General features: G+C 39.9%; 1 protein-coding gene across 5 annotated transcripts in view; it reads left to right on the top strand.

Moving 5' to 3' along the window:
• MYLK (myosin light chain kinase) overlaps positions 1-22,568 on the top strand; it is a 198,893-nt gene that overhangs the window by 74,072 nt on the left and 102,253 nt on the right. For 3 of the 5 annotated variants that reach the window (XM_051985428.1, XM_051985429.1, XM_051985430.1), the window contains 2 exons: positions 6,981-7,097; positions 18,114-18,182. In XM_051985428.1, the coding sequence (XP_051841388.1) occupies positions 6,981-7,097; positions 18,114-18,182 (186 nt within the window). Of the gene's footprint in view, positions 1-6,980; positions 7,098-15,062; positions 15,227-18,113; positions 18,183-22,568 lie in introns of those variants that run through there. The other 2 variants (XM_051985432.1, XM_051985431.1) reach the window with 2 other exon arrangements.

Below are 22,568 nucleotides of genomic sequence, written 5' to 3'. Positions count from 1 at the left end.
GGTTATGAATAAAAGCAAGAGATGAGTCAGAAACAGTTGAGTTTTGAGTTTGAGCGCTGTGACAGTGGTAACATCATTAGCAGTCAACAGATGATATGGGTTGGGGTAGATGGTTTGAGATGGTCATGAACTCAATTTTCTTTTTCTTTTCTCCCCACTTAATAATATTTTATTTTTTCCAATTGCACATAAAATAGTTTTCAACATTCATTTTTATAAGAGTCTGCATTCTAAATTTTTCTCCCTTCCTTCTTCTCCTTCCCCCTCCCTGAGATAGCAAGCAATCCGATATAGGTTAGACATGTACAATCATATTAAGTGTATTTCCACATGAACCATGTTGTGAGAGAAGAATAAGAATAAAAGGGGGGAAAAATCCAATAATGAAAAAAAGTGGGGGGAAAAGTGCTTTGATCTACATTCAGACTCTATAGTTCTTTCTTGGGATGTGGATAGCATTTTCCATGAATCTTTTGGAATTATTATTGTATTGCTGAGAAGAACTAAGTCTTTCATAGTCGATCATCTGCATAATGTTATTGTTATTGTGTACAATGTTCTCTTGGTTCAGCTCACTTCACTCAGCATCAGTTCATGTCAGTCTTTCCAGGTTTTTCAGAAATTAGTCTGCTCATAATTTTTTATGAAATAAGTATTCCATTAGATTTATATACCACAACTTGTTCAATGATACTCCAGCTGATGGGCATCCACTCAGTTACCAATTCTTTGTCACCACCAAAAGAGCTGCTACAAATATTTTTTATGTGGGTTCTTTTCACCCTTTTATAAGCTTTTTGGGATACAGACTAACTATGGCACTCCTGGATCAAAGGGTATGCACAGCTTTATAGCCCTTTGGGCATAGTTCCAAAATGAGCTCAGTTTTCAAAGCAGGGAGTGAGCAGGGATAAAGGATTGCAACTCAGAATCTAGGACAGATCAGGAATCTTCTAGCTTGAACTTTCTCTTTCTACCAGGAAACTCTGCTACCTATCCTTTGAAAACTTTTCAACTTCTCTTCTCACTCCTTAAAATACATTTTCCTGGCTTTAAATTCTCTCTACTTTTCAACCTTTTCGTTTTATCTTAATTCCTAGCCATGTAGGCCCTCTAGGACCACTCTTCACACCAGCCACTATCACTTCCCATTCCTTGTGTCTTTAGACCCACCAGACCTATTAGAAGGATCTTTGTTTACATGATTGTGTTCTATGTTGCTGACTTTCAGATGTCTTATCTCCTTCCTTGAACTAGGATGGGAACTATCTACCCAGTTACTCTTGAGGAAAATAAAAAAAAAAAAAAACAAGTAAAGATAAGAAATGGGTTTAGTGAGTTTAGAAAAGAGGAAATGAGGCATCGAGTTAACTTGGATTGAACCTTAAAATCAGGAAAATACTGGACAAAGTCTCAGACTTACAGGGAGACATAGGTTCAGATTCCACCTTTTGCTCTTAAACCTTCATCAAATCCCATCATTATCTCTTTTTGATTCTTATAACAACCTTGGGAGGTAGGAGCTATTATTATCCCTATTTACAGATGATAAACAGACAGAGATTAAGTGACAGAAACACAAAACTAATAAATATCTCAGGCAAGATTTGAACGTGGGTCTCCCTAATTCTAGGTCCAGTACTCTTTTCACTGCATGATTTAGTTCTGGGTGTAGAGTGGGTATAAGACTGGTTCTAGAAAAATTCTGACTAACTCTTACTGTTTATGCTTAATCCCTTATCTTCCTGCCAATTCTTCATATTCTTTGTGTCATGTTTATAGGTTGAATAATTCTCAAAGCCTTTGTGATATCAAAAAGGGTCTGACCATCCTGTGCATCTCATCATAGGCGCACCTTGAGTTTAATGAGAATTCTGTATCTAGGTAGTAAGATTTACAATCTACTGCTAATAATTCTTCTTCTTTGAAATGATCATGAGCTCAATTTTTTTTCTCCACTTAATAATATTAGTAATATATGCATTGTTTTGTTATCATTGTCTTCTTCTTCTTCTTCTTCTTCTTCTTTCCTCCTTTTCCCTCCTCCTCTTTCTTCCTCCATCCCTTTCCTTCTCCTCCTCTCTTCCTCTCCTTCTGCCTCTCCCTTTCTCCTTTTCCTCTTCCTCTCCTCCTTCTCCCCTTCTCCTGTTCTCCTCCCTTCCCCCATCCTCCTTTTCCTCTCTTCCCCTGTTTCTTCCCCTCCTTCTTTCCTTCCTCCCCCCTTCCCCTTTTTCTTCTTTCTTCCTCCTCTTCCTCCTCCTCCTCCTGCCTCTCCCCAGGGTTACACAGCTTGTAAATGCCAGGTCCTCCTGAGTCTAGGACTTCAGTATATCCACAGCACCACCTTGATACTCCATAATCTCTCTTCTAGAAGAGCATGTAGTTAAGTCCTTTGAAAGGATTGCCTCTGAGTTCTGAGTGCTTGTGGGATGAAGATGTTGTTAGATATGGTATTTGGGTCAAACCTGGGACCCATCTCATCCAGAATTCTGTCTCTGGCAAAGAACTTGATTTTGGTAGGAGGATTTGTTCTTCATGCTCCCAAAGCCATTTCTTAAAACTATCGAGGCTCCCCTTACTAATAATTATGGCTTCTAAATTCCATGAGTATCCAAAACACCCTTGAACCTATTTATACTTTTAGTCTAAGTGATTTCTTGCTACCCATTGTCTCCAGTAACATGCATGGAAATAATGAATAGTCTTGTGATTTCATTAATAGAGCAAACTCTTTCTACCAGTGCAGGCCACACTTTCTCTGTAACTTATAGTCTTAGAGAGTTGCCTGGCCCTGAAAGGTTAAGGTTTGCTTAAGATCACATAATATGTAAGCAAAAAGATTTGAATCCAGATCTTCCTGACTTCAAGGCCAGATCTCTATCCACTATGCCATATTGCCTCAAGTAGGCTAGAATTTGTTTTTATCTGGACTATATTTACTTTTTTACATCTTTAAAGGTAGCCTAATAGTCTTTATATTGGGATTTATTAGGCAAGGTATTGTTCACCTCACTCCACACTAGAGGCAAGTTCATCCAACTCAAACTCTTGATAGTTTTATAAATTTTCCCAGTTTTCATCTATCTAAACAGAGTTATTCTGCTCCATCCTCATAAGGAAGAGCCTCCATTCCTTTGAATATTTTCAATTGTCCTTTTCTGAACTTTCTCCATTACCTTGTTTTTCTTATTTCAGCTAATTCTTCATTCATTATTCCAAGCAAAGATTTCTACAACTTAGTACAAGGAAGGATATTTTTTTCCCAATAGCTTTCTTGGATGATGACCTAACTTTTTTTATAGGACTCTGTTTGTGGCAGCACTTGTGGGGAGAGAAAGTGTCTTTGATGTCAGTCTACAGTGATCCCCAGATCCATTTCCTGAGACAAAATTTAGAGGTCATCCATTTTAATAATTTTCATACTATCTTTCCCTAAATGCATTACCTTCTGGCAAAGATTGTAAGTTGTTCCTGTCCAATAAGAGAGTTTTTTGAGTTCCTCCCTAAAGTTTTTGCCTATTGATTTGCCATCTTATCTTACTGCCTAGAAAGCATATATCTTAGTGCTAGGTAGGTACATGTTAGATGCTCAACAGACACTGTATGAAGGCATGCAAATTGTTCCTGGCTTCAAAAAGGTGATAGTCTACTCAAGGAGAAAGCCAGTTTCCTTGAAATGATGATAACCGGTATGTTACATGGAAATACCTGCCTACCAGTGCAACAAGAATTCAAGGAGGGCTAGAATCATCCCAGAAGGCTTCATAGAGAAAGTAGTGATTAAACTGCAATTGAAAGACTTAAAATGGAGGTAGACACTGTCCTTTCCAAATAATGTATATAAATATAAGAACAGTTCCAGAACGGATTTATTGCACATCACCATCATTAATTCTGTATCGGATAAGTAATTTATCTTTGTTTGCCTCAATTTCCTCATCTGTAAAATAAGCTAGAGAAGGAAATGGCAAAAACCTCAAATAGCGTCATGAAGAGTCAAACATAACTCAAATGACTGAACAACAAAAATAATCAATAAAGTTTCTTGTAAAATCTGATATTCAATCCTCTGTTTTATAGAAGTATCTTTTTAACCTTTGCTCTTGTCTCTATTTCTAAGCCCATTCTGGGCTATTGGAAAGATTGCTATATATTCAGAGTAAAGAAATCAAGTTTCATATCCCAGCTCTGATAGTTGAGCAAGACTTTTAACTCAAGTTCCTCATTGATAAAATAGGAAAAGATAGGGAAATATAGGGAAAGATACTAAGAAAATAATTGGAATAGATTCCTCCAAGTTATGCCTCAGGAAATGGATCTAGAAGTCAGTATAGATCCTAGCTATATCCAGTGTAGATGCCTCCATTTTGCAAAATGGGGATCCCATGTCCTTCATAAGGTTGTCGTGAAAATCATATGAAATAATGAATGTAAAGCACTTTTTAAACTATTAAGCACTATATAAAGTGTAATTAATAACAATAATAACTCATTGTTTTTATCAATTGTTTAATAAATTTTTTTTCTAGAACTTGCCAAAGGCTTTTTTTTGAAGATCTAAATAAATCACAGATCACTTCTCTTTAGAAATTATTCGTTTTTTACCAAAAAACAAAACCAAAGAATTGACTGCCATTTCCTCAATAAGTTATATTTACTTAATTTTGTAATGATTCTTTTATAGATTCCATTAAAAACACCTGGTATGAACATGTGACTCACAAGTCTATAGTTTCTAACATGTCCTCTATGTGAATGGTAATCACATCCTAGCATCAATCAGTCTAATGAGAAGGAGTATCCAAGTGGCTCAACTCCATAGTGTTCTCTTCTCTACATATTCCCCTCTTTCCTAGAGAAAGGCAACTTGTTGTAGTGGACAGGCCCCAGACTAGGAATCACAAAAAACTGAGTTAAAATAACTATTTCCCTGCCCAAATGCTCCTCTCCTCCTCCTTCACCACAGTCCCCTTGCTAACCATAGATCCTGGACAAATCATTTAATATTTCTGTGCATCTAAGATCTCTTCCACTTCTCAATCTATAATTTTATTCTCTCCCAACCTGGGGGACCCCACCCTGCTCCTTCTGGAATTAAATACCCTACCCGAGCCCTATCCCACAATATCCAGATGAGCTTTGGATAAAAGTTTTGGGTGGATTTTCACTCTGTCAACTTGACCTGCTCCCTCAATTCACCTCTCACCCCTAGCAAAAATGTCCTCACCCCCACTAGGCCTGAGGCGTCTCAAAAATGCTGGGAAACAGAATGTGCTTTTGGAGATCAGGAAGGGATGGTCCCACAGGAAATGCCATACTCTTTATCCATAGAAGATGATGGCCCTCTATACCCATCTATGGGATTCATGATCCCCCTACACACAAATGTATCTCACAAATCCCAGACTCTGGGTATCTTGGGAAAGTTGGACTGTTCTAGTAGTCTTAAATTTTGTAGAATTAGAATAAGGAGACTGGTCCAGCTTCTCTCCTCCTTCCTCAAAGACAGTCTCATTGCTATCTGTACAGCCAACAGTCAGATAAATATTTATTTTGTCATTTCAGTTGAAGTCCAGAGCCAGCTGTGTGACTAAAAGTGAAAGGGGAAAAATGAAATCTTTCTCATTTGGACAGGATATTTGGTGGGAACTGGATCGCTGATGATGGGACATCTTCTCTAATATTGTTTATTTCTTGTACTGGATAATGGCATCAAATTCCTAGGTTTTCAGATTCATTTCATCCATTCCCTTGTCTCACAAATCACAGCTGACCCATCCCAACCTGATAGTAGTCAGTCTTATTTCAAAGGGGCTTCTACAGTTTCCCTTACTCAGGTATTAATGTATCTCACTAAGAACTTTCATTCCTTGCTTTTGATGTCTGATCTAAAACCTTCCTGTTGTGTTTTTTGTATCTTCTTTTTTCTTCCATTGGAGGGAGAAGGAGAGCAAAGGAGGGAGTTAGAGAAAGAGTGATTCTTGTTTTTTAGTTATTTTTCATTCAAGTGTGATACTCAGTGATCCCATTTGGGGTTTTCTTGGCAAAGATGCTGGGGTGGTTTATCCTTTTATAGATGAAGAAACTAAGTTATATGTGGTTAAGTGACTTGATCAGGGTTACACAACAAGGAAGTATCTGAGGTGAGACTTGAATTCCGGAAGAGTGAGTATTTCTGACTTCAGCCCCAGAGCTCTATCACACTGAGCCATCTAGCTGGGCAACAAGATCAGAATGACTACACATAATTTTCCTGAACCTAACCATCTTGCTAATATTTGTTACTATAGCTTATTATCTCTGTAATTAGGGTTTTCCCTCATTCCCTCTGTATCACTCTCATTTCTATATGCTCTGTGGATGTCTTACTTCTTCTTTGTTAGATTATGTGCTCCTAATATAGGGATCATTTTTAGATGTCAGAATGGAAGTTCCCCCAAAGCAGATATTGTTTCTTCTCCTTCTCCAGGGCTCCACTTTCCAAGGCTATATAATATGGTAGAGTATTGGAAGACCTGAGTTCAAATTCTAGCTAGATTAGTTCTGTGATCTTGAATGAATTACTGCATTCTACAGAGACCAAATCTTCTCATTTTTTAGAAAGGGCAGCTTCTATCTAAAAGCCTTCTGATCCTAATGAATAAGATCTTATTGAGAGAGGATTAGGAGCAAGTGATTCTGCCAGTAAGTGTGAAGGGCAAATTGAAAATTATCCTTGACACTTAGGGTATTATTTGATTGAACATATTGAGAAGAAACTAAAACAGGGCTGAGAGCATATAAAATAGTAATTCCTTGAAGAAATAGAAATAGAAAATAAATAAAATAGAAATTCCTTGAATTTCTAATCATTGCCAATGGGGATAAATAAGTCTCAGTTATCACTATTGATTCCAGGGACTTCTGTTGGTGTAATCCCACCTGTTGTAGGGATAGCATTCTGCTACATGATTGATTCTGTGATCTCTCCTTCCTTCCAGGCTCACTGTGTTCTGTCACCATTGAGAAAGCGATGCCTGAAGACACCGGTGTGTACAAATGTGTAGCCAAGAATGCCGCTGGTCAAGCGGAGAGCTCTTGCCGTGTGACTGTGGATGGTGAGTCTGAACTGCTTCTCTCTCCCATTCTGAGTTCTTTTTCCATCCCATTTCCTTCAATCCCAAGGAAGGGAAAGGGAGTGGAATGGAAAAAACATTTATTAGGGAGTTAATTGCCATATGAGATTCACTGTGCTCAAGGCTAGGTATACAAAGGGCTCCTAGGTGGCACGGTAGTTCTCTGAGCTCTCCAATCAGGAAAATGCAGCTCTCTGAATTCAAATGTGGCCCTGGCTCCTTAGCGCTGCATGTATCATTCAACTGTTCACCTCAGTTTCTTGATCTACAAAATGAGCTGAAGAAAGAAGGACCAACTACAAAGGGCCAGACGTGGCTGAGCCACAACAAGGTATACAAATAGAAAGCTGGACCATTCTTGCTTTCAGGAAATTCACATTCTAATGGGGGAGACAACACTAGAGGAGGAATCTCATGTTTACATGTGTAAGCAGAAAAAAGGCCAGAATATTTAATCAGGTTACCCAGCAGAGCAGATGGAAAACTCCAGAGGATCTTGGGAAGTAATGGTAGAACAGATAGTTTCCTTTCAAGAGAATAATAGATTCCCAAGGATCAGAATAGGGCTCTTGGAAACCTCCAGCACCTGATGAGAACTGGGTAATGATGCAGTACTACTGGTTGAGGAAGGGAATCACTATCCATGACTGAGGACATTTCTGTCGTAAAACTAATTCATAAATCCATTTTTACACTTTTGTCCTTTGTGAAAATGAGCAAATTACTTCTCTAGAACTAAGTTTTCTCATCTGTAAAATAAGAGATAGAATCAATGCCCTCAAATGCCCCTTCCAAGTTTAGACCAATGTTTCTATGATTATCTTTAAACACACAGAAAGAAGAAAGCTTGGGAGGGGGTATGTTTTATTTGTTTGAAGTATTTTCCTCCCCTTTCCCAATTAGGATCTCAGAATTTGAGGTAAAGAAGGAGGGAAAGAGGGAAGGATGAAGTATTTCTATACCACCTCTTAAATGCCAAGCAACTAGGTGTCTCAATAGATGGAGCACAGGGGCTGGAGTCAAGGAGCCTCTAGTTCACATGTGACCCTCAGATACTAGCTGTGTGATCTCAGGCAAGTCATTTGACTCTGCCCTAACCCACTGGAAAAAGAAATGGCAAATCACTTTGGTATCTTTGCCAAAATGGACATGAGCAGTAGCGGCGTGCTATGATCCAGAGGATCACAAAGAGGCAGATAGGACTAAACAACAACATGCCAGGTGCTGTGCTAGGAGCTTTACAAACAGTGATCTACACACAATTCTGGGTGGTAGGTACAGTTATTATCCTCATTTGACAATTGAGGAAACTGAGGCAAACAGATTTAAGTGATTTACCCAGAGTCACACAGCTAATAACTTTCAGAGGCTGCTTTCGAAATCAGGTCTTCGTGATTCCAGGCCCAGTGCTCTATCCACTGTGCCACCCAGTTGAAAGGGTGAGTTTCTTAGCCTCCTGACTTCTCCCACACCTTCAATTAACAACCTTCAATTAGCAAGAGGCCATCCAGATCTGTATTCCAAGTAGAGCTTTTTTTGAGGGTGGAACATAAAATAGTCACCCCACAGTTGTCAAGGGAGATGACACACCCACAGGAAGAGAATTAAAAGATCTTTCCAAAGCAGCATTCAGAAAAGAGTAAATGATCCACCTAACACTAATCCAGAGAATAATGACCAGAGGGAAAAGGAAGGAATGGCATGAATTTCCCTGGCATTGGTGAATTCAGAGCTGGGACTTAGTCATGACCAGCACATCAGGTAGGAGGAAACACTCTGTCTTCTCTCTCCATCTTTTCAGTCTAGGCAGACAGAGAGCAGGTTTGTTTCTTTGGGGTTTTTTCCCCTAGATTTGAGCTTGCAGTCAATATCAGAAATGTAATTGAAAGTGATGTTTGATGGTCCTTGAAGTCTCAAATGTAAAGTTTGTTCTTGACCTCAAGACCTTTCCAGTATGGACTGAAAAGTAGCAGAATTATATTTATATCTCTCCTCTCTATGTAAGTACTTTTGAGTATTTGCTACTGGGGATGCAGAATCCAGGAGATGATCCATGATGGGTCTTACCTGATCTAGGTGGGGGAGGGTGTGTGTGGAAGGAGAAGTGAAATTCAATGCTATTGAGTAGGATAGCTAGATTGCTACCAGAAACATAATGGGAGATGGACTGCTGGGAGAAAGGGAAAAGGGAGAAGTCATGATCCACTTTTATAAATAATTCTCCCCCCTCCCCCTTATTTCTTGGATTATTTCCTCATCATAAATTGCAGAGTTCACTTGAGGGACATTTCACAGGATTTATCCCCTACTCCCCATACTATTTACTGCTATTTGCTCCAAGACCAGAATAGCTAGTTAAGGTTTGGACGGCTTTTGTTCTCCCCACATTCTTTTTCCTCCTTGGCTAGCTATCCTTTCATCCTAGGCCAAGAGCTGCTTGCTCTGAATATTGAAACAACATCTGTGTTTGTTCGCAGGTGGTCACTAAAAGCTGTGGCATCCACTAGTACTACTGGAACGCCCCTTCCCACATCCTCAGTACTAATATTTAGTCCAGCAACTAAAAAGAACTAAAGCTGAACAGAATCAATCCAGAAGCATCCCAGTCCTTAACATCAACAGTTTCTGGTGATGACTCCTTGCATCCATAAAAGGTGGAGAGCAATTCATTTTATTTGTCAGGAGTTTGTTTCTTTTGTATAAAAACAGTATATTTGCAGAGTTTATAGAATAATTATAGCACCAAAGAAACAGAATTCTCAGTAGGCAAAAACTTTCAATTTTTCATTAAGATATATTGATTAAATGCCATGTGCCAAGAATTATGCACTAGAATTACAGAGACAAAAATGAAGCCATCATTTTTCTCAAAGTGGTCCGTTATATAGAGTCCATTATGTAGGCCTGAAGTCAGGAATACCTGAGTGCAAATCTAGCCTCTGAAACTGTGTGATCTTGGACAAGTCACTTAATCTCTGCTTCAGTTTTTTCAGTTGTAAAATGGGTACAATAATAGTACTTATCTCTCTGGCTTTGTGAAAGGATCAGATGAGATAATATTTGTTAAAGTACTTATTTAGCACAGTGTTTGGCATATAGCAGGCATGTGAAATGCTTGTTTCCTTCTTTCCTTGCATATCAAATCCAATCTCCTCTCCCATCTAGGAATTCCCTTAAAAATATCCCTGACAATTCAGCCAGCTTGTGACTATTTATGTTAGGACTTGGGGATAAATTTTTATTTTCCAGTCAGTCTTTGTGTATTTGATGATTTTTTTTTTTTTAAGTATTGAAAATTCATTCTGGATCACAAGTGGTTTTTGTTTTCTCAGATGGTCTTCTTGATGACTTCCTCTGTTTTCCTCTGATTTTGCTAACCCTTTTTATTTATATATTGTTCTTCAAAGAGGCTTTGGGCTGTAACTTGGGAGTGAGATCTTGGTGGAGAGAAGAAAGGAAGTCCTAAAAGGAAGACCATAAAGTAATATGAATTAACTCTTAATTTATTGGTAATTTGTTACTAATCACCACCCCAAACTTCTCCCAACAGCCTCATTCACCAAGCTTTTGTTATCTTTTCTCTTTTCCAGCTTCTCTTGCAGGTAGGTTTCATCTCCCATAGTCATTTTTCAGATTTCTTGTGTTATCCCACTTAGAGCCAATCCTAGCCAAAATTATGAAGCAAGCATAGTTTTTCTTCCTTTCCAGCACCCCCTTTCCTCTTCTCAGCACTTCAGGTATTCATTGCCTTTCTTTGGGGCACTATTACCTGCCTGCTCTCCCCATGTGGGCTCCTTCCTCCACCCTCCTCTAAATCCAAACTTAGGTGATAGAAGAAAAATCCAAGAGACAGAATTTCTAGGTAATTAATTATCAAATTATTAATTAGGCTAGCCAGCATCCAATGGATTTATGGTCAGTATTTTTCTCAGTAATCAAAGACAAATAGTGGAGAGCCTAGAGACAACCATGGTTGAAAGGGAATGCCCCTGACAAGATAAAAATCAACCTTCATTAGAGGACATTTAAGGAAATAGAAATTTTCAATTCTTCATGCTGAGAATGTGATTAGATCATGATGAGACTAAGCTACCTCAAACAATCTGGACAGGGGAATCCATCTTCATTCAGACTACTCCAGTTAGTTTTCTCCTTCATGAGTTGGGTCATTCTGAACCTAATGGAGGGGTTCAAAAACAGGGGCTCTTTTTCCTGGGGTTCTTTTTGTCTTGATTTGATTCTCCTTGTACTCCAAACAGAAGTTAGATTTCTTAGTTGGGGTTCTGTCCAAGATTGAGGAGCATGAAGTACATGAGGATATAAGAAAGAGGACAATTTCATCAATCAGCCATGTCCTTTAAAGACTGGGGCTGGGCCTTAAATAAGGAAAAAAGGAGAAAAGTCTGGATGCCAAATTAATAATTGGTAGTTCACATAACAGCAAAATAAATTTTCTCACTTGTTTGTGATATCCCATTTCCCAATGGTATATATTCTCTCTGGATGACAGATTATGCTTGTGGAGTTAATATGATGTTACCCCTCCCCAATTAACACAGTAATTTAACCCAATTAAAGTACAAATCTTTCAAATGGCCTCAAAGAAGTATTCCTTCATAACAGCAATTTCAAACACCATGGCAGGCCTGCGGGAAGAGAATCTCTGAACAAATGGAATTGCAAACAGAAGGCCAGTTCTACTTCCATTCTATCCAAAAAAACACTTTGTAGATTATCAGCAACAAGGATTTCATTTCTGATTGGTCTTTCCTGCTAGACTCATGTTTGTTTAGAATGTGTGGACTCACTTTCTGCCTGAGCTGTCTTTAATTTGCTTACATAATCATTTAATAGAGTATACAACCATATAATAGTAATGATTAGATTATCTGCTGCCTTCTATTATCTGGACTACTATTTTTCTTTCATTAGCACAACCACCACAAAACATTTATTAAATGTGTTTGCTGTTTGCAAACTGAGTTATTAACTACATAAAAGAAGTCTATAGTCTCTGAACCCATGGGACTTGCAGCCTTATTGGAGGGACAAATTGTTAGAATAGGCTTTAGATCTTGAAGGGACCTCAGGAGATATCTTGTTGAAACTGGCAATCTCCTCTATAAACATCCATGATGATCACCCTCAGTTAGAGTTCTTTCATTGATGGTGAGTGAGATAACTCCAGGCTATAAGGAACAAGATAGTCCAATTTATCACTGCATATCTACAATGCTGAAAAATTATATTAATTAAATAAATTAAAATAAATTTTAAAATCATATTAATCAAAGTATTAAATAATTTATTATTAAATTGTTAAATTAATTGAATTTTATTAAGACAAATTTTTCTCACCTCATAACTTCTTAGCAATCACATCTAAAGAAGTGTAGAATAAGTCTACTTTTTATGACAGCCCTTCAGAAATTTGAAAGCAGCTATAATGGCTCCTTTGACGCAGTAAGATGGTGCTGTGGTTAGAGTGCTCAGGTTGGAGTCAGGAAAAACTGATTTCTAATCTTGTCTCAGTCATTTGCTAGCTCTATGATTCTATCTAGGCTTAACCATTAAATTCATGCAGCCTCAGTCAAACTGAGACCTGTTGAAGACCTTAGCTTAAAAAGCCAAGGTGTCCCATTGCATCCAGAGCCATTTCTGTCTATTATCTGTCCACTGGACCTAGATGGCTCTGGAGGGGAGAGGGAGGGAGGTGATCTCGCACAGCCCTCCCTCCCTTAAATCCAATTCACTTGCTTGACTCGGCATCACTTGTCATGGTTCTCTTTGAGAACGAATGACGAACAACAACAATAATGATTCTAGACAAATCATTTCACTTTCTCTGCCTCAGTTTCCTCATCTGTAAAATGAGGATTATAATAGTACCTATCTCCTAGGATTGTTGTAAGGATCAAATAAAGTAACATGTGAAAAATGTTTTGCAAAACTTGAAGCTCCATATTCTTTTTACCCTCATGGTATTCTCTTTTCTAGGGTAACAAAAATTCACAGTAATTTAATCTTTCCTCAGTCCTTCCCCCTACAGTCAGGATGAGGGAGAGAGGGTTAACTGAGAGGGATAGAAATGTTAGGAAGAGGGAGACAGATAATTTGGACTTTTTTGCCCTGCTATTCCATGAGGACCCCTAGAAACCCCTTCCTCCTTCTCCTAGTGCCTCATTTTCCCTGTCTGGGATCTGACCATGTGATATCAGCTGGTTGGAGTGGGTGGAGAACAAACATGTCCCTACCCCTGGGGAGCTGGTTGACAGAGCCATTCTAAGAGTGGAATGGGGTAAGGCATTAGCCATATAAGGACAAGTTCTCCTCTGTAAGCAGCAGCCCCCCACTTTTCCACACCTCCATTTTCCTCTCCCAAGTTTATTTCGGGGCATGACCAGGCTAGCAAAGGACTTGGGCCCTGGGGCACAGATTGCGAGATGGAGCTTGGTTTCAGCAGAAAAATGATTAAAATAGACGGAAAATACAAGCTGCTTGAAAAAAAAAGTTTTTTTATTACTATTATTTTTATCCCCTGGGCAGCTGTGTGAATACAAAGCTGGTTTTGATTAAATACAACAGCTCTCCAACCCACTTACTACTTTGGTTCTCACGGAGGTGAATCTGTCCCTCAGTCAACAGTGCTAACCATGTTTCCATTATGAGACATTCTCTGTTCTGGATGATATGGGGGGAGGGGGGTTTACCAAAGGGAGCAGAAAGAGGAAACCCACAGCTTTTCTCTTAGGCAGCCCTCAGTCCAAGAGGAGAGACAGTTAGTTCTTCCTTGAGAGTGCAGATTCCTGGTATACCCCCAGCCCTCATGACTAGAGTGCACAAAAAGATGTATATGAAGTACGAATGCTGTGCATTTTTATAATGCTTTATGATTTTCGCAGTTCTCTTTATGTTTTTCCTTGAGGCAAGCTTGGGAGGGAGGGAGGATGAATACCACTATTTTGGTTTTATTGCAGGGAAAACAGAGGCCTAGACAGGTTAGGTTTGTAGTTGGATCCCCTCTCCCCCCCTCACAGGGGAAACTCCTTGTCTTTGACTAGCCATCCGGACTAGGCATTTATCTAGAACTTACTCTAAACCAGGCACAATGATAAGTACTGTTTTTTCCTCACAATAGCCCTGCAAGTTGGGTGCTGTTATTATCCCCACAGGAAACTGAAGCAAGTAGTCCACTTAACTGCATTCCTAGTAAGGTGTCCCTAAAGCCTTAGTGCCTTAAAACTGAACCAAGAGAGCCTCTTAATTGCCTCTGAGACGTTCATTTACTATTAAATCTGTGCTGATCCTATAACCTCTGAAGCCTTGCATCCAACAAAATACTGCACTCCCCCCAAGTTCCCGTAAAACAAGGCTACAGGAAAAGAAGTGATGCAGGAATGACTTGGCAAACGTCATGCAGCTAATAAGTAGCTCCTAGACTCAGTGCTCTATCCACTGTGCCACCAGATAGTCCCTGTATTAACATGGCATCACACAGTAAGGGGCCAGACTGTGCCCTAGAATACAAGGATCCAGACTCATGACCCATTTCTACATTAGAAGCAAGTCAGTGTCCCAGCTGGGGAGAGAACAACATTGTTCAGACCCAGGGTATGAATTTTGCCCTGAGAATCTCAAGAATTACATTTCTTGTCATGTGCCTCAGTTTACCTAAATGTAAGACAGAATTAATCCTTCCCCTGTTCTTTTTTCCCACCTGGCCCATTCATCAGAAGGAAGGCAGTGAGAAGTATTCTTAAGGCAAGGTTCCCAAGCTTTTTTGTTTCTCAGTCCCTGCTTTCCAGCCCACATCCTCCCCTTCCCAGAGTTCACCTCTGTGAGCCAGCACTATCACTCAGCAGCTGCTGGGAGCTCCATGGCCATGGCCTTTCTTGGCACCAAAGTAGATATTACAGGAAGGAAGGGAGGAGGAGGGATTGGGCCAGGAGGAAACTGGCTCACCCCATCCCTAGAGTTCAGTTCTCTGCTACCACTAGCCAACAGACTGTGAAGAACTCTGCAGCTCTTGCTTCCATGACCCTGGAATATTCCCTGTGACCCCTGCAGGTCCAGACCTTAAACATAACGGGAACTAAACAAATGGCTCTGTGGTGAGATGTTGGGTTGTGTGCTATTTAATTGATATAAGAAGAGTCCTGAGTGATGTGTGTGTGTGTGTGTGTGTGTGTGTGTGTGTGTGTGTGAAAGAGAGAGAGAGAGAGAGAGAGAGAGAAAGAGAGAGAGAGAGAGAGAGAGAGAGAGAGAGAGAGAGAGAGAGAGAGAAAGAAATGGGAAAATTGGGGCAATTCCCGTTGTGTTCATATTAATTAATTTGACTCCCAGTTGGGACAGAGTCCTTATTTTTGTGTTCCTTAGTCATCAAGGGTGGAATTCTCCCCAGGAGTCAGTACAGAATGGATGAGGGTGGGGATGGGTGCTTGGGATGGTCACACCACAGTTCTAGTGGTAGTCATCTGGGCTCCCTTCTCTCAGGTGAAGAATCAGGGAAGAAATGGACATAGTGTTATGGACTCTGGGATGGCTTTTCTTAAGTTTTCTTGAAGACGTCACAGATGGAGCAGCTCAGGGGCTCACTGGATAGATCAGTAATCTACCTATGGACCTGAGTCAACTCCAGCTTAAGACAATAACTATGTGACCCTAGGCAAGTCACTTAACTTTGATTGCCTCCCCCCAAAAAAAATATTCAGGATAAAAAATTTTAAAGCCTCTCTCTTTCTCCTACCTATCCTAGTACTTCCTTCCCAGCCAGTCCCACAGTGATAGGAAATTCTAGTTACATATAGACATTATGTGACAGAGGAAAGAATGATAGATTTGAAGTCTGAGAACGCAGTGGGCAAGATAGAGGTTCTAGTCCTAGCTATTATACTCACTACTGCATTTCTTTGGGCAAACCAATCACTTAGTCCCTCTGGGCTTTTTTAGAAAAGCAGGAAGTTGGACAAAATGACTTCTGAGTCCTTTCTAGTTCTAAATCCCCATGGTATCTAACCTGAACCACTTCTCTAGGTTTGCTTACTGCCTATCCGAGGGGAGGGCTTCTTTAATAAAGAGGGAAAACCTTCAGAGACTGTGGATTATTTAAAAACTGTTCATGAATCTTGCTGGTAAGCATATGTCAAAGGCTCTAAGGTAGCCCATGAACTGTGAATCCTCCATCCCCTCTATCATGGACAGCAGATATGTAAGGAGTGTTCCAAGGTCCAGGAGAACAAGAAAGGAGAACAAGAGAAAGGATGAGTTCTGCAGATAGGGCGGAGTTACTATGACCCCCACCATGCCCTTCTATGACTAGTCTAATGGCTAAACCAGAGAGTAAGAATAGTAGACTCAGAAAAAAGGGAGCTCTGTTTCAACAGCCAGTTTGTCCCCTATCCTTCTCCCAACCAGTTTTTAGAGGTGGAGTCAAAGATGGATGGACCCCAACTCCTCCTCATGCCAAGCCACAGGAATGTGGCAAGAACCTCTTTAGAAATTCCCACCCCTTCTTCCTCCCACTGGGCTTCGAAGCACAAGTAGAAAAAAGATAGGAAGGGTAGTTCCTAAAAGAGAAAAGAAAGCAGATTCCACACATCTCTTCATATACCCTACCACAAACCCCCATACCTTCCTTAAGAACCATCTCTAAGGACTTATGTTGAAAAATTATCCATTTATATGTTTTGAAAATAAAAAGCTTTAATTAAAAAAAGAACCATCTCTAGGAGACAGTGAGTAGAATGTTGGGGCATATTGATCAGAATATAATCAGCCTCTAAAGAAAGATGCAGATTCATTGTCCTTTTCCATTCAATACAATCCTTCTGTATGCTTTTTTTCCACCTGCTCCTTTGAAGAGAATAGGGTCCATTATCCCTTACTTTTGACTGTACAGCATGTATAGAAATAAGCATGCACAAAGAAAATGAAGAAAAAGAGGATACTAACTGGGGAGAGTAGGAGGGGCTTCACAGAGGAAATGGTGGCTGAGCTGAACCTGGAAGGACAGTCAATAATTTTCAAGAACTGGAGTTGATGGAGTAAAGTGCATTCTGGTGATAGATGGCTTGTGTTTGGTCTGATCAAGGATGGGCAAGTAGTCTACTTAACTGCACGCAGGGTAAGGTGTGATTGCCCCCAAAGTCTTAGTAGCTTAAAACTGAACCAAGAGGGCTTCTTAAAGGCTTCTGAGATGTCCTTTCACCACTAAATCTATGCTGGTCCTATGACCTCTAAAGCCTTGCATCTAACAAAATAATGCACTCACCTCAATTCCTATAATACAAGGCTATAGGGAAAGAAATGATCTTGTTATTTAAGTTTAAAACTGCACTAAGATTTTTGGGACAGCTTTTCCTGGCAGCAGGGGTAACTCTAAGCCCTAGCTCAGTGGTTCTCAAAGTATGGTCTAGAGAATCCTGGGGATCTCTGAAGCCCTTTTAGTGGATCTACAAATTCAAAAATAGTTTTTATTTCCAAGATGGTAAATGTCTATAAATATAATCCAGATAAACAAAAATGTTTTGGAGAAATCCTTAATAATTTTTAATAGGATAAAGATACTGAAAACAAAAGTTTGAGAACCACTGCCCTAGCTCATTATTTCATACAGAGTTGCCTTGAGAAGTGCCATGCTGGAAGCAGTAAAGAGTTAACCTGGTCTCATCATTACTCATCTCCTTCACCAGTGTGCCGATTTCAAGAACCTAATGTTCTCTCATTCTATCTGATTTATAAAGGAGATCTTTTTGGTTGGCCCCCCTGCCTGGCTCAGGTTCCCTTTTCTAGCCAGCATTGATGGCCATCTATCTTTATATAGTTTGCACATTGCCCAGCAAGTCCCCGGGCCAACTGGGAGTGCACAGGGAGAGGGGACCACAGGTTGGATGGAGGTAGGGCTGTGGGAGGCAGAAAGATGTTGTCGTGACCCGCAGGGACCATGTGGTTTGGTACCCACTCCACAATTATTTTTCATTGTTGTTCATGTCATTCCAGATGCTCCACATAGTCAGATGAAGTCTCGACGGTCTAAGAGCTCAGTCCCTCCTGTCCTCGGAACTGAAAGTAAGTGATCTCTTTCTGCTTCTTCTCTGGGCCATGGTGGAGTTGCCTAAGAGGTCCCAGGTTGTGAAGTGGGCCGGAGGAGTGAAGTTTCATTCTTTAGATCTGGGCTAAATCTTAGGAGATGGAATCTTATATCGCATGTTAAAGAATCCCAGTGAGACGTTGACGCAGAAAAGAGAATCTTGGGAGAGACACGTAACTTGTTTTCATGTGTCTGAAAGTTAGTCAGTAGCAAGAGATTACTGTGCTTGGTCCCAGAGGGCACGACTAGGCAGCACAATAGGCAGACAAGAGAAAGGAAAAAAGCATTTATTAAGCAGCTACTATGTGCCAAGCACTGTGCTAAGCACTTTTCAAATAATAGCTTATTTGATCCTCACAATTACCCTGGGAAGCAAGTGCTATTCTTACATCCATTTTACAGATCAGGAAACTGGAGGCTAGCAGATTTAAGTGACTTTCACAGAGTCACACAAGTGTATGTGATCACATTTGAACTTAGGTCTTCATTAACTTTATTGACTGCTCCCTGGCTGCCTCTGGAGAGAATGATGGTCTTAGAGGCAGAAGGACCTGAATTTGAATCTTGCCAAACTGTTTAACTTAAAGCAGATTTCATCACTTCTCTGAAATGAGGTTGTTGGTCTTAATATCATTTAAGGTCTCTTCCAGCCTGAATTCTATGATTGAAATTTTGGATGCAGATTTTACCATGCTAGGAGGAAAAGCTTTTTATTTCTTAGGGCATAAATGGAATTGGCTGCCTTGGCAGGTACTGAGTTTCCCATTTCAAGAAGTCTTCAATGGAAGGCTGAATGATTATTTGCAGTGATGTAGAGGGGATTTCCTATTAAGGTAATGGGACATACTAGATGATTTCTGAAGTCCCTTTTTATTCTGAGACTCACATAGCTCCATAAGCCAGAAAACTTGGACCACTTAGTAGAAATGATAAGGAAACAGATTTCAGATTGAAACAATTAAGAGTTTTCACATAATTATAAAAGTTATTTGTCTTTCTATTCTTGAAGAGGACCATGACATCACGGAGATGATGCTATGATGTGCAAGTAAACTGGATTAAAGTAAGGGAGGGATGTGCAAAGTCACCTGCCTCACTTTCCCCTCCAGATCCATCTGGGTCCAGTGGCCAAATATACATCAAGATGATGGGAGATGGCCCTGGATGCCATGGGAGACCTTGGCATTTCTAAGCTAAAGGCTTCAGCAGGTTTCAATTTGTCTGAGACCATATTCCTTCAGTAATTAAAGCTAGGTAGCAAATGAGGCAAAGAATGATCTCTAGGAAAACAGAATGAACAGCCTACCTTATAAAGTTGTGAGTTCCCCATCACTGGGAGGTTTTCAAGCAGATGCTGAAAGGTCTTTGTCAGGTATTCATGCTTCAAGTTAATAACTGGGTTGCATGGATGAGGTGCCTTCCAGTTTTACAGTTCCACTTTCTGTGATTTGGGGCTCTTCTCCCAACTCCCTCCATCAGACCTTAACTTTTGGTCCAGATCTTCTTAGAAGAGTGCTTTAATGTCTCCCATTTTCAGTAGCTGTGAAGTCTCCCTAATTGTCATGATTTCCATCTATCAGATACATAAAGACCAGAGTTAGATTATTCCTGCAGAAATGGAGCATTCAATTGATTCAGTATTCATCAGATTGTCAGTAAGGCAAGTACTAACTGTGTGCCCTCAGACACTATACTGCCTCAAGTTCCTGCCTTCCAGGAGTTCTCCCCCAGAGACAACATACAAATAACTCTGTGCCTACAAGGACTATACAATGTAAATTGCAGATAATCTCCCAAGAAAACTTTGCTTGTAGTGTTCTCTTCTTTTCTAAAATATATGATGGTTCTCTGGGAGCAGGTTTCCAGGGGAGGTTTCTGGAGGCAGCCTTAGTTTAGTTTCAGTTCAAAGTAATAATCAAATCAAACGCAGCCAGGTGTTAAAGGTTCATATCCTTTTATTGTCTCTTCTATAATAGCCCGATTGGTTCCAAGAGCTCTTGTTGCTTTTCTGCCAGCTTTAGCTTCCAGCTCTCTCTCTGAATCTTAGTTCTGCCTGACTGAAGTCTCTAGCTTGTCAATCTCCTCAACTGACTTCTCACTTCTCAATCTGTTCAAGTCTCTTTGGGATCTGAGAGCTTCTTATATATGATCTCTTAAAGGTGTGAACCCAAAGGTTGACTCCTCCTCTGGGAGAGTGGGATTGTGGGTTTCTGACTTGTGATTCTCCCGAACTTGTGAACTAATGTGTGAGCTAATATGTGAACTCTCAAAGGTGTAAACATAAGCATTGTTTCTATCAATTCCAGTGAGTTAACACTTTGTTTCAAGTTCTGGCTCATAACATCTGCTGACTGTGGAGAAGAGAGCAGACTCTGAACAAAGTGGGATTTGAGCTGAATCTTGAAGGAAGCAGGCAGCCCAGGCAAGGAAGGAGTGCATACCAAGTCTGGGAGACCGTGCGTTGGGAAGTGGAGAAGAACAGCAAGGAGGTTCTGGATTGTAGTCTAGGTGAAGGGATAAAAGACCATGTTGTGACAGATTCTAAGAAAGTTTTATATTTGATTTTAGAGGCAATAGGAAGCCACCAGAGTTTGTTGAATTAGGGAGGTATTATATGATCAGACCTTCACTTTAGGAGGATTACTTTGGCAGCTGAATAGAGTGCAAACTAAGAAGCTGGGAGAGGTGAGTCTATGAATCAGGAGACGAAGACTTGCACCAGCATGGTGATTGCAAGAATCACTTCTGTCTTCCACTGTAACCCATTTCTTTTCCTTGAAAGATTTGTATTTTTTTTTCCCAGCAACAGATTTATTTTTCTAATGATGTTTTGTTCAGAGTGATACTGTAATGAGTATACACCACCTAGGAAGCAGGAGGTTGGGGAGGAAGTGGTGGGACACCAGACTGAGATTAAACCCTTATTGTGGATGAGCCATAAAAGCAGATGGCCCAATTGAGTTGACTTTAATAATCAAACACCAATTATTTGTAAACTCATAGAATATTCTAAGCAATGACCACTATATAAGTATTTTTTTTTTCACTATATAAGTATTAATATTTTGGGGAAGGAGAAAATTTGTTGTCTGTTGTTATTCATTTATTTTAGTCATGTTTGACTCTACATGACCCCATTTGGGGTTTTCTAAGCAAAAATGTTGAAGTACTTTGCCAATTCCTTCTCCAACTCATTTTATAGATGAGGAAGTTGAGGTAAAGAAGATTAAGTGACTTGAGCAGTGTCACATAAGTAGTAAGTATCTGAGGCCAGATATGAACTCAAGAAGATGAAGTTTCCTGACATGAAGTTTGATACTCTTATCCACGGTGTCATCTAGCTATCCTGGACACACACACACACACACACACACACACGGATATATGTATGCGTATGCATGTGTGTATGTATATATAGTATATATATGTGTGTGTGTGTGTGTGTGTGTGTGTGTGTGTGTGTGTGTATAGATAACGTGTGTATATATAAATGTGATATAATGTAGAATGCAGAAGGGCAAAGGAGACATTCAGATGAAAGTGCCATAAGATTTGCGAAAGGAAAGATCTCTTTTAACTAGAAGGTACTAAGGAGAATAGGAAGGAAGGGTCACAATCTTGATTTAAAGGAGTCTCCCATTTAGTAGAGAAAGGGTCCTTTATGTATCAGATAGATGGAAATCACAGCAGTTAGGAACACTTCTCTTCCGTGTGAAAATGGGAGATGTCATCTTTTCCTTGTCCTTCATAGGTAGCGAGGTGATAATGAACAATCCTTTGTACTTCTCTAGAATAAGATTAGCTTTTCAACAAGCACTGAAGCTCCCTAGCACTTCTAGAAAGTTTCCTCATCTGCAAAAAGAGGTATTAAAAGTAGATTTATCTCTAACATCCCTCCTGGATCTGAATCCCATGTAGGGGTTAGACACGACTAAATAACTACATGCTATTTCTTCATTTTATTTGGTATGCAAAATGGTAGAAAGTTTCTTGTCTTTCCCAAAGGAGCACACTTAAAAGTGTCTGAGTATCTAGAAAATATCTAAGGCCAGATCTGAACTCAGGTTTTTCTGATTCCAGGCCTGGCATAAAACACTCTCCAAGGATGTGTTCATTATCATTAATTCTCTTAAGAAAGAATCATTAATCAAGAATTTAGTGGAATTCTATTGGCAGAAGAGGGGTTGCTACTAGATAGATGTGGGAGTTTAATTTCAGTTCTTAATGAAGAGCCTAAAAGTTGACTTTGCAAATTCTGTACCTTCTATGTTCTTCTTTGAGAAATGGGAAAACATCTTTGTATCCTGAGAGAGGGTCTTTCCTGGCAGGAGGTGGACAAGATTATCTTTTTAAGGCCAGTTCTC

Source organism: Antechinus flavipes, chromosome 3 (genome assembly GCF_016432865.1).
Source record: "Antechinus flavipes isolate AdamAnt ecotype Samford, QLD, Australia chromosome 3, AdamAnt_v2, whole genome shotgun sequence".
Classification (NCBI taxonomy): Eukaryota; Metazoa; Chordata; class Mammalia; order Dasyuromorphia; family Dasyuridae; genus Antechinus; species Antechinus flavipes.
The sequence above is the reverse complement of the archived record's forward strand: the minus strand, read 5'-3'. Positions and strand labels throughout refer to the sequence as shown.